We start from the raw sequence: 21,725 nt of genomic DNA, 5'->3' as shown, positions 1-21,725 counted from the left end.
AAAAGTAACTTCTGCTGAAAATCAAGCGTTAACTGTGAGAGAGTTACTAACATATGACACCTCTAGCCCTCGCGTGTGTGAAATACTTTTAATCGAGTCATCTTGTCATTTTGTTTGGCCGTGGCCGAGTTGAAATATAAATATACATCGGTGGAACGCATACACTGCGTTTTTAATAGATGTGTTTATGTATATGTTTAAATTTGTGTATCGTGTGCTCTCGTCCCGGACGAGTAAATAGTCGACGACACTGAAAATAGACGTGTAACGTCTTGTATCGATGCATATGCATTTTTATTTACCAGCTTAAATACAACGAGTACTTGTACTTGTATTTACATGAGGTACTGACCAACAGCTGGCTGATATGTGATGATCATCATCATTAACATGATGCTTCGATTGATTAGTTTGTTAATTGGGCAATTAATTTCGCGGTGGCTGATATTAATTTGACCGGTTGTCGCTTCCTTTGTTCATTATTTATTTACACAGATTTCAATCTGTAAATGTCAGAGTTCAGGATTTTCAAATTTTATTTTTATCTGGGTAAATATTTTTAGGGGTAATATAATTTTAGAAGGATTCACAAGATAAGAAATTGATTTTAATAATGATGGAAATTTGAAACTTTTTGAATTATAATATTGGATACTTATTTCAGCAATCAAAATTGTTAAAAAATAAAATTAATTTTGCAAGTAATAAAAAACTGGAAAAAAATGGAAGTTTCTAATTAAAAAATAATAAAAAATTGAATTTTTCAATTTAAAATAGATAAAAATTTCTTCTACAGTAACGACATAAATTAGAACAGTGGAAAAATAGAAAACAAGACTGTTTTTGTCGATTTCTGCTTATTACAGAAATTTTTGTAATTATTGACTATAAATTTGTTAAGAAATCGAGTAAAATTGTTAATAAAAAAATAACACATTAATTACATACACAAAATATTTAATATTAAATAAATAAATTTAATAGAAAGTAGAAAAATTTGGAACCCAAAAATTAAATTTTATCTTTAATAAAATAAGGTTCAATAATAAAAATCATTTCAATAATTAATAAAAATTTCTTCTTCTAAAAAATGAATTCATTCATCAATAGAAATGTCAATCCATCCAAGTGAAACGCATTAATCAAAATTTTGGATAAAATAAAAATGAAAATAGAATTTAAATATCTTCAATTTTTTTTTTTTTTGCTAAAAAGAACTTAAACTTCAGTTTTAAAAATTTTTTCCTTTATACTTTTATGATTAAGAATTCAGAAATCTTTTTTATTAAGTTTACATAGAATTTCAATTTTTTAAATTGACAAAATTATAATACTTTATAATATTCGACTTGGTAGCTTATAAATTTATCAATTCTTTAGTAAGAATTCGATAGATATTCTTTTGTTAAAAAGAATTCTAATTTTTTTCTTATAGGTTTGATTAAATTACAACTTTAAAATTTCATTAAACATTATTTATTTATTTTATTTATTTATTTATTTATTTCCCAAAATTACATACATAGTCTTACAAAAATAACTACATATAATCCCCATAGAGACAAAAGATTGTCTGTACATAGGGTAGGGAAAAAGAGATAGGCTTAATGCCTAGTGCTATACAAAATATTCATAACTAATTGAGTCACTCTTTCATAAGCCTTAAAGGATAAATTACAATTATATGTTTGATCTATTTTATATTTTCTTTGATTTTGTATCTGGTTACTAGTTTTTTATTAATTTTTTTTTTTAATTTTTAATTTTTAATTTTTTTTTTTTTTTTTTTTTTTATAATTTTATTATTTTAGAGAATTAGATGAGTTTGAGTATTTGATAACCACTTTTTTATTTCGATTTTGTTTGTTTTATTAAATTTCGATAATTCTTTATATTGCGTTGGTAAAATATTAAAATATTTTGTTGCTACGTAATATGGGCTTTTGCAGTATTTCGTTTTATTGATTTTACATAGTTTTATAATTTTATGTCTAGATCTACCATCGTAATCATTGTACAGTTTTTTACATGCATCATAGTAGTATAATAAACTATTTAAGATAAAAGTTTGTTTGATATTTAGTAGTATGTTATACATTATTAATTTAAAATAATTAATTACACTATAATTTTTATCACGGATCTCTAAAGTAAATTTTTTAAAAATTATCAATAAAAACAGAACTTATTTTTGTTTTAATAAACATTTTTATTAATTTTAAAAATTAACTGTCTATAAAAATTTTTTTATACAATATTTAGTATGAATACTTAAGACACTAATTTTACGATTATTAAATATAGAAACATTGGCAAAAAAGTTTCACACTTCATAAAAACTATTCTCGACTTTTACCATCATAAAGATTCGAAAATACACATTGCAATAAATAACGCGAATAAATAGCCAGTAATGATAAATAATTAAAAAAAAAAAAAAAATCAGTCGCGTGTAATTTTGTAACGCGTAGAAAAATTTATTTATGCAATAAATAAAAGTATAATAATAAGGATTTTCATAAGATATTATAAATAAATAAAATACTACGTAGTAGCCAATGTCATCAGAAATAAATGTCATTTCTTATTCTCTGGAGTATGATGAATGTACGATCTTGGAATAACTTTCGGTAAAAAGCACTGCGTGTAGGCCGCGGGCGTGGGAGTGCCCGAGGTCCCGTGATAATTGAACAAGTACAAAAATAAAAAATTGTTTATGGAAAATAAAATCGAAAAACAAATAAAAATCACTAATATAATGCTATTAAGTATTCGTCAAAAGTAAAAGACGTCACTGTTATTATTTGTTTATTTCCCTCTTTTTATTAAATTTTCTCGAGCGTATCATGATCTGCGGCCAATAATTATCGTGCAGAAAATAATAACATAGCCACGGAGGGGGAAACTTGCCATAAATGTCGCCGTTTATTGTTAGTTTCGAATCTCACCGCATTGGCGCTTTAGTTTATCGCACTAGTGATATACTAGTTGGAATTTTTGGCAGCGAAAGCTCAGTGTAAGATCCAATCCTCGATCCGAACGGTCAACCGAAAATTAGGTAATAATTGTCCACATACTCGACATAATTCACATTTTTAAAAACCACGTACCATTTTTCACAAATTTTATTATTAAAAAAAAAAAAAAGAAATTAAATTTTTTCTTTTCGTGCGGATTTTTGATTTTTGCTAAGCGAGTTTATTGTTAATTTAACTATTGTCAACGTCAACTGTCAAATTTTGACACAAGGAGACAACAACCACCTGCTGTGATGTATAATTGTGATAAATTATTAATATTAGTTTAATTGTTGAGGAGTAACGATCTATTATCGTTGTCAGGACTATTATTTTTTTTAATTATTTATTAACAAATATTAACCAATTTTTGAATAAATTTTTTTGAACACTAATGACTAATGACTAATTATTTATTTATTATTATTAGTAATTATTGGTTATTGATCATTGATTAATAATCTATAATCAATAGTAAATTATTAATACTAAGGGTTGATTAATATTAAAAATTGGCCTGAAATTAACGTGACACATTAACCTAATTATAGAATGGAATTGGATCATGATCTAATAACACTCATGACTCAGATTAAGATTGCCCGCTAATGTATTATATTATATTTGGTATATGTTGATAAGAGAGAATTATTTATATAGAGTAGAGTGTATTGTGTGGGTGTGAGTGCAGCTGACAGATAAATAGAAGCTCTAAAGTCGGAGAAAGATGTTGGTTTATACCAATAAATTGGCACGAAGATTTAACAGTTATGTAAGAGTATACACATGCACATACGCTAGATTCTATATTTATATGCCGGATAAAAATAACCTGAGAGCGGCCAAACCCACTAAGGTCTGACCAACTGTACTTGTTAGCTCACTGTTATAACATTACGTATTATTTAATTCTTGCTCAAATTTCTAACTCATCATTTTGGTGTTATTGCCAAGAGTAAGTCCGAGGTATTTTATTATTGCGTTTTTCGCTGTTGTATATTTTAGTTAATCCACAAATTTTTTTATAATTTTTTAGTATAAAAAAAAAAATTTTTTTTTAAAAGTTCTGCGAATATTATAAAGTAAAAAAATTATCTTGTTTTTTTATATTATTTATTTTTATTTTTGAGAGTTAATAATTACCAAAATTTTAAATAATTTTTTTAATGAAAATTTATATTTAATATTAGACATAATTTCTCTTTAATCTAATAAAATTTTTGATAATTTATAAAAAAAAATTATAACAATTTTTTTCGGGGATGTATTCATTTATTTACCGGTTCGATAATTTAAAATAAAAAAATTGAATAAATAAAAAAATATTTGATACTTACAAATTCTGATAACCATTTTAAAAATTATTTTAATAAAGCATAAAAATTAGTGGACGAAAAAAAAAAATAAATAGAGATTTAAAAATAACTTTTAATTTGTCCTTCACCTAAAAACAAATATAAACCAAAACTAATTAAAAAAAAAAGTAAGTCCAATTTTAAATTTAACTTGTCTTCGTGCCGTCTGACTACATAAATACTCCTTCTACTCAAGCTACACATTGCACATTACTCATTACTCATTACTACTTATTATAATCATCGCGCAATAATTCAAAAAAATTTTCTCAATTATTTTTGGCACTTTTATTAATGACTGACTCATCGAACTAATTAATTATTATGAGTCATGAGTTTATTACCGTTAAATTGTAATTGTATAAAGAAAAAATGAACATTTACAAATTTATATTATGATCTTTTGTTTTGTTTTGATTTTTTTTTAACATAAAAAAAAATGTATTCTTAAACTCAATTAATAACAAATTTGATTATTAGTCAGAATTTTGAAATTTTTGAAATATAGTCTAAAATTATTCAAAATTCAAAAACAGATCATTCTTCTGAAAAAGATAAATTTCTTAGTTAGAAAAAAAAATTAAAAAAAAAATATTTATAAAATTAATCATCTTAAGCAAAGTAAAAATTTTGGCTTTAAAATAAATTTTTCTCTATCAAAACTATTTTAATTTTCCCCAATAATATTTTTGGCTCAAGTAAAAACTTTTTCTATGCAATGAATAGTAATGAACTTTAATACAAAAGAAAAAATAAAATAAATTTTGGCATAATGTCAAACTCTGATAAATTAGAGTCGAGTGCTGCAATACAAACACCCAAAAAAATTGACCTTTTTTTGCTTGCACAAAAATTATGTAAACTATAATCTTCTCAAATTTCTCTTTTTCATACCAGTTAACTTTTAACTTAAAAATAAAACCCCCACTCGAAAATTTTGCTCCTAAAAAACAATATCAAATATTCAGATTTAATTAAGAATATTCAAATATGTCAATAAATAATTAATAATTATAATAATTATAATAATAATTAATAATAATCAATGTCAAAAAATAAATTAAAAATTTTTGAAAATAATAAAAATGATTTGATCATTAAAATCTATAAATAGTAAATAAAATATCCGAGTCGTCAATTACTCACAATTCAGTGAGTAAGCTTCCGGTTGTTGACTACAAATCTATAATTAATTATAATAACTCCGTTGACAAATTGGTAAATCAGTAATTGAATCCCGCGAACGAGAATTATGAGGTCATTGTCAAGTTATAGTAGATCTAACTCATAGGAATGGTTGGTTATACATATGTCGGTCAAAGTCAGCAGTACATAGGTGGCTTTACTCTGGCAGTTTACTTGATGTGAAGGTATAGTAACGGAATGTAAAGGCTACATTGAAGAGAAATAGAAAGAGAAAGAGAAAGAGTAAATAGCTCGAGTTTAAATATTAAATTAAACGATTAAGCTCTGTCTGCGCTACACCTGTTTCGAATCGGCATATATGTAAATGTATATTGTAACATATGCATGTATATAGTATGTTATAACACATTGATGCAAGACATCAGAGAAATCTAAAAATGATTCTTGGTCTGAGCTCTAGATGCTGAGGGGGCTGCTACTCACAGACTAAATTTATCGAACATAAAATCCGGGACTCTTGCGTCATTACCTCAATCATACGTACATTCAACATTATAAATAATATTTATTATTTAGAAATTTCTTTTTTTTAAATAAAAAAAAATATTTTTCGACTTTTTAAATTAATTTATTTCAGATAATATTAATTTGATTAATTAATTAATGCTAATGAATTTTTTGTTTCCAGCGAACGAGTACAAGTGATCGGTAGAAGTAGCCAATAGCTACGTTGTGGCATCGAATAGTTTACAATAGTTATTTTTATTAATTACTGATTAATAAATAAATTTTAAAAAACGATAAAAATGGACGCGCGATTCAAGAGCAATCTTGCCATGATTGGCCGTAATGAACCCATTACGAGAAAAGCCAGATTTTGGCAGAGTTATGTACGTGCTCTCAAAGGTATTTGTTTCTTAATTTTTATTTTTTTTTTTTTTTGTTTTTTAAGAGAGAGAGAGAGTTAATTAACTATTAATTGAATTTTGTTTTTGTAAACAAGGAACCGACGACATGAGAGCACCCGAACACACTCGTAAACCTAGAAGCATATTCAGCGACTACCCTGAACTTCATTCGTCATCATGGCCTTACGGAAAATCTATTTTTGATAACCCATCGCACGCATCTGATCGCATCAATGTACCTGGATACAGGTAAATATACTTTTTTTTTTTTTTACATATTTTGATAATGTTAATTAATAGATAGTTTGAGGTTCGATTGATATTTCATTTGAAGAATATAAAATACGGTAAAATTGATGAGGAATAGCTTTTGGCTTGAATTAAATTACATATTTTTATAATTTACATTCTTAATATTTTATATAGAAATTAATATTAATATTGAATGATATAATAATTTTGTATTGAAATACGGTGTCTTAGAAATTGATCAATGAAAATTATTTTGAAGGGAACTGATTATGTTAATTCAAGAATTTCTTAATGAAGAAAAATTTGAAAAATTTTGAGCAACCTTTACACTGATAGAAGGATTTCTTAGTATTTAAGAAGATTTCTTTGTATTTAAGAAATCATTTCTTAAACATCATTTTTTAGTATTTAAAAAATATTTTTTAATATTTAAGAAATATTTCGTAGTATTTGAAAAATATATATATTTCTTAGTATTTAAGAAATATTTCTTAAATACAAAGAAATATTTTTTAAATACTAAGAAATGATGTTTAAGAAATGATTTCTTAAATACAAAGAAATCTTCTTAAATGTTAAGGAATCCTTCTATCAGTGTAAGAAATACAATACAGGCTTGAAATTTTAAGTATAAACATTACACAGTAAAAAATTTTGCGTCATTGCGTCAAATAACTTAGTGTTAAAAATTTTTGTGTTAAATATTTAACACTTTTATGCGTAAATTCAACACTTATTCTATTAAATCATCACAAAAAAGTGTTAAATATTTAACATAAAAATTTTTAACACAAAATTTTTTAACGCAATGACGCAAAATTTTTTACTGTGAACTTTTAGCTTAGAAAATATTATAATGACATGAAAAAAATTAAAAACCAAAAAATTCAATTTTTGACAATTTTGGAAATATTTAAGAATTTTAAGCGACTTCCAAAAAAATTTTTCTTGAGCTGATTTTCAAAAAAGGCTTTTGAAACTTGATAAATTTTTATAGAATATTTAAAGTATAAAAAAACAGTTTCTTGCGACAACCTGAAATATTAAATTTTAAATTCTCTTTCATGGTTCAAAAATGAAATCGTCTCCAATTTTTTACGACATTAAATCCTTTTTCAATAAAAAGATTTATGATTAAATTTTTATATAAATTTTCGGATTTTTTTTTATTTTTAAATGATCAAACTTTCTAAAAGCATATATTTCAAAATTTTCAGGTACTTACCCGTTCATCGGGAAATCTACGGCTACTCACCGAGACAATTGTATCCTCACCAGTACAAACCCGTCGATCGCTTCGTCTCCGGTAGGTACTAACCAAAGCTGTGTCCAGAGCTGGAGAAATTAAAATCTACCAGTCAAACTGTAAAGTGTCTGAAAATTTAACCAACTCCCATTGATTAAAATTTCATGGCTACTTTACCGTTTGACGTTCAAATATCTCTAAAATCTGAACGAACTTAGGGTTTTCTTTCACAAGCACGTTCTTCCACTCGTTGTAAAAGACTTTTGTTTTATTGTCACACCCCCACCCACATACTTTACGTTTACTCAATGACAACAATTTTTACTTTTCGTCTTTTTTTTCACTAAAAAAGAACTGAAAATTTAGTTTGAATTTTTCATCAAACTCAGTACTTAAATAATAATAATATTCGTAATGATAATAATAATAATAAATAATAATGAATAGTAATAATAATAATAATAATAATAATAATAATATTAGTGTATAATTAAACTCATGTCCATCACACAAAATTGACTTTTATTTTTATTTTTGCTCGCTGCCTGTGAGAGCTACACACTATTACAAAAATTGCCTTGCTGCACTACCTTTGTATGTCTATGCAATTACTACCTCCTGCAAATAGTCGTCTTTAAGTGAAATTATAATTACACATTAAAAACTAGTCAAAACAAAATCAAAAAATAAAAAAAAATTTATATTTCTTAAAACAATAAAAATTATAAAAAAAAAATTGAATCTACATACAAATAATCATTATCCCTTTTTTTGTCGTGTTTACATCGTGTTAATTATAAATAATTGATTATATTGTTAGTTAATAAAGTAAATAATTTTAATTACATTGTAAATTACTACGTTTTTTTTTTTTCGTTTGTCAAAAGACAATTGTATGCGTTAATCACTGTAATTAAATAAATCATTTAATTAATTAATTATTTTTTTATTTAATTAATTAATTAATTAATTGTTATTGTTAGTAACTAATTTACCATAATTATAATAATAATAAGTGTTTATATTTTATTACATTCAAAAATTTAGTCATCAAAAAACGTTACGCACGCACGCATTTAAATATTATCATTCTTTCGTTCATTTTATTTGCATTAATTATTGGTTTTGATAATAATAAATCCCAAGTCGATTAGTCATTAGCCATTTTACATGTTAATTACATTTATTTTAAATAAGCGCCATTGAGTGTTTAGAGAAATTATCAAAAAATCGTTCATTAAATTATTCATTGCGTGTTTTCAGTCAACATTTCGTGTTAGTTGTAGATTTTTATTATACAATTGGATACGATGATTTTGTTTCTAAATAATCTCAAAAAAAAACGAAATAAAATAGGGCTTTTTCTGTGATTTGGAAGAAAGCTGCACAGTAAAAAATTTTGCGTTAATGCGTCAAAAAATTTTTATGTTAAATATTTAACGCTTTTTTGTGTTAATTTAACACTTTTCTGTGTTAATTTAACACAATAAATGTTAAATTTACATATAAAAGTGTTAAATATTCAACACAAAATTTTTTGACGCAATGACGCAAAATTTTTTACTGTGTGTATAGCATTTTAATATTGGACCTTCTAGTGGCGAAGAACAAAATTAGGGTTAGGTTTAAATGGTATTTATGCATTTGAAAATGGTTGAAACAGAAATTTGAAAAATTAAAACATCACTCGGAAAAGAGAAAAAGGGAAAAATTACATTATATAATGTAACTTAGCGCTTCCCTTGTGGAAAAATTTCTCTAATATGAGAAATAACTGTGAAAAAATTTTAATCAGTACGAATAATAGTTCATGATGTTTTTTATTTTCTTAAAAAGTCCGAAAAAGTCTTATTAAGTCGGAAAAACTCTTCTTTCGGCTGAGATAAACAGATTTTTTGCAAGATTTGGGACTCTGCCAGAAAAGTTTTTCAGAGTTATTAAAACTTCTTGTAGGAATTTATTCATGTAGGACAATATTAAAATTTTTTCACAGTTATTTCAGATAAATTTTGCTGCAAGGGTTCATATAAAAAACTGAATCCCGGAAAAATAGACCTGGAAAAAATTTCAAAGTCATGAAAAATTCATATTATTTCAAATTTATTACATTATTATTATTATAATTTTTATTTTATAATAATTTTAATGAAATAATATGAATTTTTCATAATTTAAAAATTTTTTTAGGGGTCTATTTTTTCCGATTACCAAAAAACTGGACAAATTACAGTTTCAGATTGTAATTATTACAGATTTTGTAAGAATTACATTGTAAAATGTAAATATAACATTGAAAGCTCTGGAAATTGACGTTGAAAGTTTGAATTTACAAAAATTTTATTTTGAACTGCAATTTTTCTAGTTTTTTGTATAAAGCGACACTTGTTACTATTTGTAATGTAATTTTTACATTATTCTTTTTTGCGTGCATATATTTTATAATTCAAAAGTTTTTTTTTATATTACAGCTAGATTTTTTTAAATTCTTTACCAAACTTAAAATTCTTATCCGATGTTAAGACTTATGTTTTGCGAAAAAAATTAATAAAAAAATTTTTTATAAACAAAAGAAAGACCACTCGTTAAAAATACATGAAATTGCGAGAATCGAGCTTTTAGCTTCAAGTGTGTTGGCACAACGAGCAAAGCGTGTGTGCCAACACACGTGTTTCAAAAGTCATATCCACGAAGGTCATATATAAATTTTAAATTGCAATTTTAAGAAATTGTGATTAGATATGTTTCTTTTTTTTTCTCTAAAGAAATTTTAAATTTTTTAATACAAAAAATTTTTAGTTACCACAGGATATTTTGAGGTTATTTTGTAATAAAATATCTTGTAAAAAAATTGTCATAATGGTGTCCATTAGTGAGCAGTAGAAAGTACAGTAGTAAATGTCTGTAAAAAAGGGAACAAAATTAAAAACGTGAATCGTGTGTATTATTTATAATTATTTACAGACGAATACCCAGGTCAATGGCAAAAATGGCTTCATCTGCGTCGTCTTAATGAATTAAGTGACTTGAGAATACAGCAAATAAGACGAAAATGGCAAAACCGTGAAAACATACTCCATGAATACTTGCTTAAATTAAAAGTATTGAGAAACAGGCGCTATGATATGCCTTTCTGCGTTTGCTCATTTTCTTGGCGTTCTTGAAAACTTTTTAATTTTATAAATTATAAATTAAAGTCTAATAGATTAAATCTACTTGGGTACTATATTACTTAATCAAAATGTTCTATTAAATTATAAGTGCGTGCGGGCGGCTCTTGTTCAAAGTAAAAAACAGATTACCTTCAATTGAAATTGTTACTCTATTTTATTAATAATTAAATTAAAAATTATAAAACAATTAATGAACGCCAACCTTCTGAAAAAGCTGGAAATTTATAAATTTTATTGTTTTATTAAACTAATGCCCAGTGAATGCGCATACAAATTACGAGTGCTGAAATTTTTTTTTTTTTTCAATTATATATAATTAACTAACAAATGATTTTATCAAATGAATAAGAATTGAATATATATTGCACTTTGTTAATGCTAGCCAGAAATTTCTGTCTTTTTCCGGAGATGGCATGTGTTTTTCATTTTATTTTTATTGCAAATCCCTTATTTATATTTTTTAATAAATGAACACTTGTTTTGGAATTTTAAAGAGGTTAGTATGAACTCAAAATATAAAATTGAAAATTTATACTGCGAATGGATGTCAAGTTACTTTGGAAGTTATTATTGTATATAATGTGTGTATTTGTCTGTTCTATATGATTGGTACATATTTGGTACATAATGATACGTGGATTGAACGAACGTATCGATGATGATCTAAATAGCTGAGTCATTTGACGCCGACCGAGCATGGAGTGACCACTTGGACCGATTGGCAGACATCGATAGATTGTACCCAAGTTCATCGCCCTTATTATCTCGTCACAAATCACCCTCGCTGTCGACGAAACCGCTATTTGACATTCACGGTTCGTACGAAAATCATTTTTCAACCACTAAAAAAACATATTTGGTTCAAGAAAAATATTCGTGAGCTAAGAATGAAATTATATTGAAGAGAACTTTGCTATGTTTTTTTATTCAAGAGTTTTTTGTCTTTAGGTTTTCTCAGTGCAGAGAAATTTAACTTTTTTAATCAAAATATAATTTCATTTTCTTTTAAGAATTTTATATTTTTGGTTCAAGACAGATTTCTTTATTCAATACAACATAAAAAAATTTTTTTTACTTGTACCCATTTTGAAAAGAGTTTTAGAATTATTTTTAATGATATAAAAAATAATAAAAATTGCAGGATTGAATTATTTAAACAAATCGATTAATTCTTAAATGAAAATTTACAGGAAGAAAATTATCGAGTGAAGTCTAGGTTATATTGTTTAAAATTAGACCTGATGGAAAAAATATACAGGCAAACATGTATGAAAACGTATAGGCTAACATAAAAAATTTATACGTTGAAAAAAAATTAACTTGCTTTAAAAGAAAAATTCTTGAACCGAGAAAATCATTTTGAAGAATTTCACTGTTTTGAATCAAGACTAAAAATTCTTGAATCAAGTAAAAATTGCTTAAAACAAGAAAAATTTCTTAATTTAAGAATTTTTCGGCTCAAATCAAGATGATGAGACTCTTAAAATGATTTTTTTAGTTTTTTTATAATTTTTTTTATTTTTATATAAATTTTCACTAAAAACGGATATGAAAAATTTTTACATATTTTTATATATCTTGGATATATCCGTTCATATTAAAAAAAAATTATTTTTGAAAAGTTTAAATATTTTTTCGGCGAAAATTTGTGTAAGTTTATGTAGATATAAAATTTTTATGTTTTCATATATATTTTTTCTTTGGAGGAGTAAAATACCTTATAAACATGGTAAAATTTTTGAATTAATTCAAATTAATTCATAAATTTTTTGAATTAATTTAAACCGAACATCTCAAAGCAAAATCAAAATTTTGAAGATAAAATTTTTCTTGAATCAACGAATTTTTTTCAGTGACACATTTTTATTCATCACATTTTAATCATACCCCGGGCTCGGGCAATAATAGATGTACCTCTGAGGCTAGAAAGCCCTAAAAATTTTTGGGTTAAAATGAAAGTTCGAATGTGACTATGATCTAAACTATTAAAATAGGAAAGCTGTTGGATGACCCGTTAACGCACTTTCCTTCGATGCTGGGAAGAAAGGCTTTCCACGACATGCTGGAGCCCCAGCCGTCTAAACCGATCTCCGCCTTTACGAGAGATCCATGGTGGTACCCATGCACCGCACCGTACATCCCAGCTCACGCTCAATGGATATCCTCACCCTTCTTCTTAAGGGACAGCTATCTCAGTCCTGTTAAGCGTAATTACCTTTGGAGAAGTCATCCTCTCAGGCCTTTTGGTACGTTACCGATTTTATAGCCCCATATTAACTTCATTTTTTTCATGCACGATTTTAGTCTAGGATCTGTAGAATAGGCTCTTAGTTCACTCGCATCTCAATTTTTTTTTATTATTTTTTTTTCAGTAGATCATTTATAATTCACTCATAACATTTCCAAGAAAATCAATCATGAATTCAATTAATTTAATTTATAATTTTATTTATTTACAGACAAGATTAACGTTCTATTTGCGTCTATTTTGTAAATATCTAACCATTCAGATTGAGGAGATAGAAATAGAGATATATAAATGTGTATATATATAGTACAAGATTAACACGAGATAAGACTCGCGGTATCGGAATAATATTTCAAGAATTTATGTTTTTAAAACGCACGACTCGCTTTTTAAGATTTTTACTTTAAGGTTTAGATTTCAAACGTTGCTCAGAAAGCCATTATTTTAGCACGAATTGTATATATATATAAGCATGTTTTTATTTATTTACAGCTACAGTGTATTGTGTTATGAAATTCGCCAGCGTAGAATTTGTAAGAAAATTAGGTAGAAGTGCACACCTCAAGTGCTTAGCCCTTCAGCGCTCTCGATATAAAATTTTCTCTCTCGCTTGAGGGCTGTTACGTTCTGGATTTTCCAGCTCATACACTGATAGAAGGATTTATTTGTATTAAAAAAATATTTGTTAATAGTTAACAAATCATTTATTAGAAACCATTTTTTAGTATCAAACAAATATTTCTTAGTATTTAAAATGATTTGTTTGTATTTAATAAATCAGATATTCATTTATTAAATATTAATAAATCTTTTTAAATACTAAGAAATATTTGTTAAGGACTAAAAAGTGGTCTCTAATAAATGATTTGTTAAATATCAACAAATATTTTTAACTATAAACAAATCCTTCTATCAGTGTATTTTTATAATTTACCAGGCAGGTGTCTATAGGAGATCTATAGATTCCAGGCGCACCCTGCTCTTAGATACTCTATAAATTTTTAGAATAATTATTAAGGGTATTATATTTAAAATAATACACACGATTATATAAAATTAAAGTAAATTGTTTAATTAATTATATAATTTGGGCCAGATGGCACCGGACATACGTCCGGAGCCCCAAGATGATTGTCGCCTGATTGCTCAGGGCAGACTGCCCTGGATTTGTATCCAGTACAATAGATTTTAATAATTAAATGTCGTAAGGCCGCATCTCAGGTTACCCTAGTGAACACTATCGAGACCCGAATCTCATGCAGCGTCATGAGTTTTGAATTCGAGTCGCGATGGAGTTCGCAGAATTTTCTTATCTCCTCGTCACTCCGTTAAATAATTCTTGCAACGGAATGATCGAGGTTTTATTTAATAAAAATAATTTCTAAGAACCGTCAAATAAATTTCGAAATTCGCTAGAACGTTACAGGGCAAATTGAATTTTTATTTAAAATTTAAATGTACCCGAGTTAAAATTTAAATCATAGATTCAACGTATTGAACGTTCAAATCGTAAGTTTAGCGTATAAGACGTTGAAAACGTAAGTTCAACGTATTGGACGTTAAAATCATTATTTGAACGTATTGAACATTAAAACCGTTAGTCTAACATATTCAACATATTGTGAGCGTTAATCAAACTAATACGGAGTGAAAATAAATAATATCAAAACTATTCAGATAACTATGCTTTTAAACAGAAGTATTATAAAAAATATTGTTTCAATTCTGTTAGGGAGAATTTCAGGTTTTTGGTTGAAATTTTACCATCCGTTTGATAAAAATACTCAGTCCGAATTTTTTACTTGTGGACTGATAAAAGGATTTCTTAGTATTTAAGAAGATTTCTTTCTATTTAAGAAATCATTTCTTAAACATCATTTTTTAGTATTAAAAAAATATTTCTTAATATTTAAGAAATATTTCGTAGTATTTAAAAAATATATATATTTCTTAGTATATATAATATATATACTAATACTAATACTATAATATAATATATATATATAACTAATACTAATACTATAATATAATATATATATTTCTTAAATACAAAGAAATATTTTTTAAATACTAAGAAATGATTTCTTAAATACAAAGAAATCTTCTTAAATGTTAAGAAATCCTTCTATCAGTGTGGAATAGTTTCCAAAATGTTTTTTTTTTTTCGAAAGTATATAGCTGTTTAAGAAGACTAGCTAGTGTTTAATTAAGAATCAGTAGTACTTGGAGTATCTTTGAATTTAATCTTTTTTGGAAAAATTGAATCTATATTTTTTACGTCTAATACGTTAAACTGACGTGTTGAACGTTCAAAACGTTGCATTTACGATTTGAACGTTTGATACGTTCAACTATCGTTCAATACGTCGAATTTACGGTTTGAACGTTCAATACGTTGAATCTACGACTTAAATTTCGACTCTGGTAATAAATACGTGATTTTTTTCTATCCGTCAAGAATTTAATGCTATTGTACGCCTCATAACGCGAAGCGCGTAAGGTTTCGCTTTACACTCTACTCGTCAAGGTTAAGCAATTTTTAAATATTTTTATCTATTTGTGCACAAAATTAAAAAAAAATATTTTTTTATGATTCTGAGGAATTTTGCACGCCTCATAGCGCGAAGCGCGTGAGGTTGTGCTTTATACTCGACTTGTCAAGTTCAAGCAATTTTGTGATCTTTAAATGCCTCTATCACAAGCATACTACACTTATACAATGATATAAGTAGATGTACACCGAAAAAACACTTAAATTAAACCATCTTTTAATTTCTAAAATCATTTTAAGTTGCTATTTTGAAAAAAAAAACGTTTTGAAAAAAATTTTACGTGGACGTCCGGATGTCACCCCATTTTGGATGTACCAACGATTACTCCCGAACAAATTGATATTTCAAGACCGGACCTTTTTTATTAGTTTAAGAATTCGATGAACTGGGTCCGTATTTCATATCAGTGGCCTAGCTTATGTATTTTTTTTTTTAATTGAATTTTTATTAAAATTCACGGATACAACCGTACAAAGCCAAACGAACTTTTCTTATTTGTCACGTGAAAACTTTGGCGCCACTTGATCAAGCTAGATTTTTTTAGACTGCGTGCGCATATGACAAGAAAAAAGGGCGCCGATGTTTAAAAAAAAATAAAAAATACTCTGTAAGAAATTACTTAATTATAATTTTTTTTTTTTTTTTTTAATCAATTACACAATTAATTGTTTTCTTGTAAAATGAATGAGCGTTATGAGGCGTGCACTTTTGGATTTTCCAAACTTTTTGTTATTACAATAGTAAAGTCGAGTTTGATCGTATAATTAAAAACAGATTTATACAAACAGCTATAATTAACCTTGTAATTTAGTCTATTTTTTAATTAAAGTAGATTTACGCTGAAATAAAAGTCGGAATTTTTTGCATTACGAAAAAAATTAAATGATAGTGAATGAATTAACGAGAGTGCTGAAAGATTAAGTTTATTATTTTTTTACAAGAAAGTATTATCGACTGGAAACTGAAAACAACATTTGCTTCATCGACAGATAGTGTGAATTTTGGTATAATTTAATTTTCTTTTTTTAATACCGTAGCGCTGGTCTAAACGTCAACATTCCCAAAAAATAATAAATATTATTTGAATTTTGTTGTTATTATTATAAATTAGTAAAAAAAATCATTGAATGGGAACGAGCGTTTGAGGTGTGCATAAAAATCCAACATCCAAAAAAAAAACATAAAAAATAATAAAAATGTATTTTATAATTCAGTTTGAAGGAAAAAATGTATAAAATGTTTCAGGAAAAAAATTTTATTACTATTCGAAGCCGATTCCAAGAGTTATATTTTCAAGACCATGGTACAATGACTATTATTGTTAGCGAAAGTGAGCAACTTCGATACAATCAAAATCTTCCCTTTAATTATTATTAATCTTTTTTATTTTTACTGCCCCTATGTAACGTGTCAATAATGAATTAAACCAATTATGATGTTGAATATTAATCCCCTGACAATTTTTATTATTTAACAAGGATTTACGAAACATATATATTTGAATTCTCAATTTTCTTATATGTTAATTGTTGAACTTGGATGTTCAATTACCCAAAAATCAAGATGTACATATTTTAGCTTTACAGTTTGATTATTTATGTATTTAATACTCAATTAATTTTTTTTTTTAATCAAGCAATTTGCTTTGCTTAATATGCTTTTATTTTAGTATTTATATTTTAAATGATTTATTAGTTTTATGCATGGTTATTTATATCGAAATAAAAATCAATTTTTTTTTCATGTACAACTTCAGTTTCAAAATCAAAAATTTAAAAAATAATTGGAAATTCGACATGATTTTGAAACTGAACAATTAAAATATGAAAGAATGTTGAATGGAAAAATTTATATTGATATGTTTGAAGATTGAATGTGTTATTTGTTGTTTGTACAAGGACTTTTTTGAAACAAGTTTACTTAAATGTGTATTGTTTAATGTTGATTGTGAATATAAAAAATTGCGGTAATAATTTAGAAAATTTTGAATTTACAGCTTGTGCCCGTTAGAGGAATAACACGTGTCATGCCGATGGTTTGAATATATGGTAGCGTGTATGAAAAAAAAAAAGTAAGAGTAAAAACAAGAGGAAGGACGGAAATAACATTATTGAATATGGAGTAACTAAAAATTAACGGAGAGAGATTTCAAAGAAAAGTCATGTGGAGATTGGGGCTCAAGAGAAATATATGTTTTTTTTTTTTATTTATTCATTGGCCTATACCTTTATCAATAAAAACTATGTTATGTTACAGATTCATATATGCACATATATATTTTTTTTTTTTGTTAAATTTAATTTCGTTTCTACTTAATTATTGTAAACTGTCAAGTAGAAATAAAAACGTGAAACCCACACAAAATATTCATTTTTTATTGTATTTTCCTTTACTTTCGTTTTAGAACATTAATCCTAAGATCCGAATTTTGAAAAATCAAAATCGTTATAGAGATGAATCAATGTAATTATTATTGTGATATTATTTCCCTTTAAGGTAGTTGGGTCATGCGAGCAAAATTTCAAGAAACCTTCCAAATTTATAATATAAGTAATTAAAAGCAGACTGAAAAAAAAAATTTTTTTGTCCAAAAAAAAACTTCTTGGCTTAAGAATCGTTTAAAATATATTTTGGTTTTTTGACAATAGCCTGAATAAAAAAAAGTATTTAGACAAAGAAAAAAGTATTGAAAAGAATTGGATTGACTAGAAAACCAATTCCTTTCAATACTGTTTCCTTTGTCTTAATACTTTTTAGGTAGATTTCTATAGAAATCTAACTATTGTAGCCGGTCTCATGTTGTAATTTTAGGAAAATTTTATCATAATATGTTTTATTTCATCGAGTAATGTCAAAAAATGGCATTGGCTCAAAAGTTTATATATGTATTTATGTATATACAGGGTGTCCCAAAAGTCACGGACGCCATTGTAGCATCTGATGAAAAAAATAATTCTGAGATGAAAAGTCTTTAGCCATTTTTTGGCCAAATTTATCTTAAATTTCATTTAATAACCTTCAATTTAAACTATTATTTGTCTAGTTTTGATGATTTTTTTAATTAATTCCGTGAATTTAAAAATTTTAAAAAATTTTTCAATAAACGTATTCCAGCCCTTTTTCTTTAAATAATTTTTAAGCCGTAAAAGATAGCTCGAATTTATCAACTTTATGTTAAAATTCACATAATTATCTTCAATTTGAGCTATTATTTGTTACCTTTTGATACTTTTTTCAATTTATTTCGGAGTTTGGAAAATTTAAAAAAAATCAAAAATAAAATAATTTTTAACTATTATCATCAAATGACTTTCATCTGTTACAAATCCTATTTTTTGGGAAGATGTCTTTGAATATCTATTGGTTGTAGTCGGTCTCATATCATTATTTGCAAAAATATAATAAAAAATAAATTTATAGATTAACAAACGAATAGGTTCACTTGAATTAAACAAAAAATAATTCGATCAATTCTTGAGACAAGAAAATATATTCTTGAAAATTATTAAGAATATATATTCTTGTGACAAGCAAATTTTCTCAAGAGTAGTAATTTTTTTTCTCAGTGCATAATGCACATGCTGTCAAAATTTGGAGACGATTTACCACTTCTAACCAAAGATAATTGCAATTGAAAATGACATTTTTACACAGGCGGTATAAGAAAAGAGAGAGAAAACCGCGAAGTTCTATTAGTTTTCTATTGAAGAAATTTAAGAATTTCATGAAAAACTAATATTACTTAGATTAATACATGTATAATTACCCTAAAAAATTCTGGAATTCCCTACCACATATTTTTTGAGAAATTATTGATAAATTAGTGAAGTAAACAAATAAAGTCATACGTGGAAGTAAGTGAGCAATAGCCCATAAAATAAGCGACACTAGCGAATGCAAAAGACGGCAGTAGCATAAACTATAGGTTGGGAAAGAACTACCTTAAAGGCTAATTTTCCAGCGAAAATATCAATCTTACGATATTTTCATTTCAGTACTTTTTTTTTTGTAGATTTTAAAGTTTTCTACAAAAAAGCTTACTTCAGTTTTTTTTTTTAATCAATGGTAAGTCTCAAATTTTGAAAAATCAAAAACATAATGAAAAATCATTGCAATGATATAATTATCTTAATACTACTTCTACGATATTTTTATCTCAGTATTTTTCTGTAGAGCATAAAACTTTTCACAAAAAAGGTTTATCTAGTTTTTTTTTTTTTTCCATAAATCAATCCTAAATCTCAAATTTTGGAAAATCAAAAACGGAATAAAAATCACTGCAATATAATTTTTTTAAAGTTTAGTTTTCCAGATAAAATATCACTCCTACGTTATTTCTGTCTCAATACTTTTTCTCAATAGATCAAAAACTTTATGAAATCAAATCTAAAATTTTCACCAATATTCAATTATCATTATTTCTTCACTACAGAAAAAAATTAATTTATTTGCCTGATAAAAAAATTAACTAGATTGAAATAGAAAAATTTATAAATTAAAAAATTGCGAAATTACTCTTGTAAATTTTACTTGATCCAAGAATTTCCTTCTTTTTAAAAAACGATGAAACTCTAAATTTTTTTTTTAATGTACAAGGCGGTTACCTACCTCAAGAAAATAATTAAAAATTCCAATTGTAATTTCAAAAAAGAAATTACAAATCAATTAATTTTCATCTTCTGCATCCTCATCATCAATGTCATCATAATCATAATCATCATCTTCAAACAATACCTTATAAACATTATCATAAAATTCAAAATCAATTATTTGGATCAAATTATTATATTCTCCACTAGATTCATGCACTAATTCAAATTCTTTCTTCAAAACCCGAAGCTCTTTGCGATTTTTCATGTCTTCGCGGAATTTCGGCCTGTCATACCGATAATTGGTCAACAATCGCGGAATATTAATATAAATTACAGCCGATCCTTGCTTATAACGTTTCCCAAAAGAAGTATTCAATTTCGGCACTATAAAAACGATCAGCGAATGGCAAATTGTTTTTTTAACTTCGGTCTCATCTTCTGTTTCGTCTTGCACCACGTACTCATACATTGCCAACAGCTTCAATAAACTCCCCGTGAATAAACTGGTATTCAGCATTGAATAAACAGTGAAGCTTACATCCGGCATTATTACTTCATAGATTTTCTTAATGTGGTCAGTCACAAAGTTTTTATAGTCATCTTCTGACGTGTTTCGCGCATAATATTGCAAGGCTTCAAAATTCAAATCTAATGTCTCTTTCAAGAACCTTACGTTTAGTGTACAAGTCGCTATTGTTGCTTGCACATAACTTTCGCGGTCTGACAGATAATTATTAATGGCGTCAGAAAGCGATGGTGTAGGATTTTTTATTTCAATCATCATTGCATTTGTTATTTTTTCAACAAATTCTTCATCGAGTTCAACTTCTTTTTTTGATAAATCATCTTCTTCATTTTCTGAAGCAACAGCAACGAAGACAATGATTGCCGATGCAATTATGCAGCTCAAAAATATTATTGTCATTCGCAAGAGTCAGTACACAATTTTAATGATTGTCTTTAAATATTAAATATTTTTACTCATCAATTTTCAATCTGGTAATGATATAAAAATTTTCTTTTATCGTTCTAATAAATGTAAAATAATTTTTTAAAAATTATCTCTACTATAATTTAACTATTCATTTTTATTCGACAATCTAATGAAATAATCAACAACTTCTCTTTAAGGGGACCCGGTGGTCTAGCGGCCTAAAATTTAACCTATTTTTTAAATTTTATTTTTATATGAACATAATGACTAATAATTTTAAATTTTTATTACACTTATTCTATTAC

General features: G+C 26.1%; 2 protein-coding genes across 5 annotated transcripts; one reads left to right on the top strand and one right to left on the bottom strand.

Moving 5' to 3' along the window:
* Positions 1–2,914: 2,914 nt before the first annotated feature.
* On the top strand, positions 2,915–17,972 carry LOC123260796. 4 transcript variants are annotated; one of them, XM_044722145.1, is made up of 8 exons: positions 2,915–3,058; positions 6,207–6,424; positions 6,522–6,675; positions 7,896–7,984; positions 11,766–11,909; positions 13,089–13,340; positions 17,140–17,224; positions 17,891–17,972. In XM_044722145.1, exons 2-7 carry the CDS (start codon positions 6,325–6,327, stop codon positions 17,217–17,219), a joined length of 819 nt encoding a protein of 272 aa, XP_044578080.1. In that variant the 5' UTR covers positions 2,915–3,058; positions 6,207–6,324; the 3' UTR covers positions 17,220–17,224; positions 17,891–17,972. The 4 variants fall into 4 exon arrangements, 3 of the variants coding, with proteins under 3 accessions (XP_044578080.1, XP_044578081.1, XP_044578082.1); XR_006508520.1 differs by lacking the exon at positions 17,140–17,224 and adding an exon at positions 13,554–13,678; XM_044722146.1 differs by lacking the exons at positions 17,140–17,224; positions 17,891–17,972 and adding an exon at positions 13,554–13,679.
* Positions 17,973–20,559: 2,587 nt separating this feature from the next.
* LOC123260475 lies at positions 20,560–21,411 on the bottom strand. Its single transcript, XM_044721583.1, has one exon. It carries the CDS (start codon positions 21,409–21,411, stop codon positions 20,560–20,562), a length of 852 nt encoding a protein of 283 aa, XP_044577518.1.
* Positions 21,412–21,725: the final 314 nt, after the last annotated feature.

The sequence above is a fragment of the Cotesia glomerata genome, linkage group LG3 (genome assembly GCF_020080835.1).
Source record: "Cotesia glomerata isolate CgM1 linkage group LG3, MPM_Cglom_v2.3, whole genome shotgun sequence".
Taxonomy (NCBI): Eukaryota; Metazoa; Arthropoda; class Insecta; order Hymenoptera; family Braconidae; genus Cotesia; species Cotesia glomerata.
Note: the sequence above shows the minus strand (reverse complement) of the source record. Positions and strands in the feature narration are given on the sequence as shown.

What these genes read in the sequence shown, in the direction of transcription:
- LOC123260796 (XM_044722145.1), top strand. Translation starts at nt 6,325, where the DNA reads ATGGACGCGCGATTCAAGAGCAATCTTGCCATGATTGGCCGTAATGAA. An exon ending in TTATGTACGTGCTCTCAAAG is followed by an intron (nt 6,425 to 6,521) that starts GTATTTGTTTCT and finishes TTTGTAAACAAG; the next exon opens with GAACCGACGACATGAGAGCA. An exon ending in ACCGCTATTTGACATTCACG is followed by an intron (nt 11,910 to 13,088) that starts GTTCGTACGAAA and finishes CTATTAAAATAG; the next exon opens with GAAAGCTGTTGGATGACCCG.
- LOC123260475 (XM_044721583.1), bottom strand. Translation starts at nt 21,411, where the DNA reads ATGACAATAATATTTTTGAGCTGCATAATTGCATCGGCAATCATTGTC.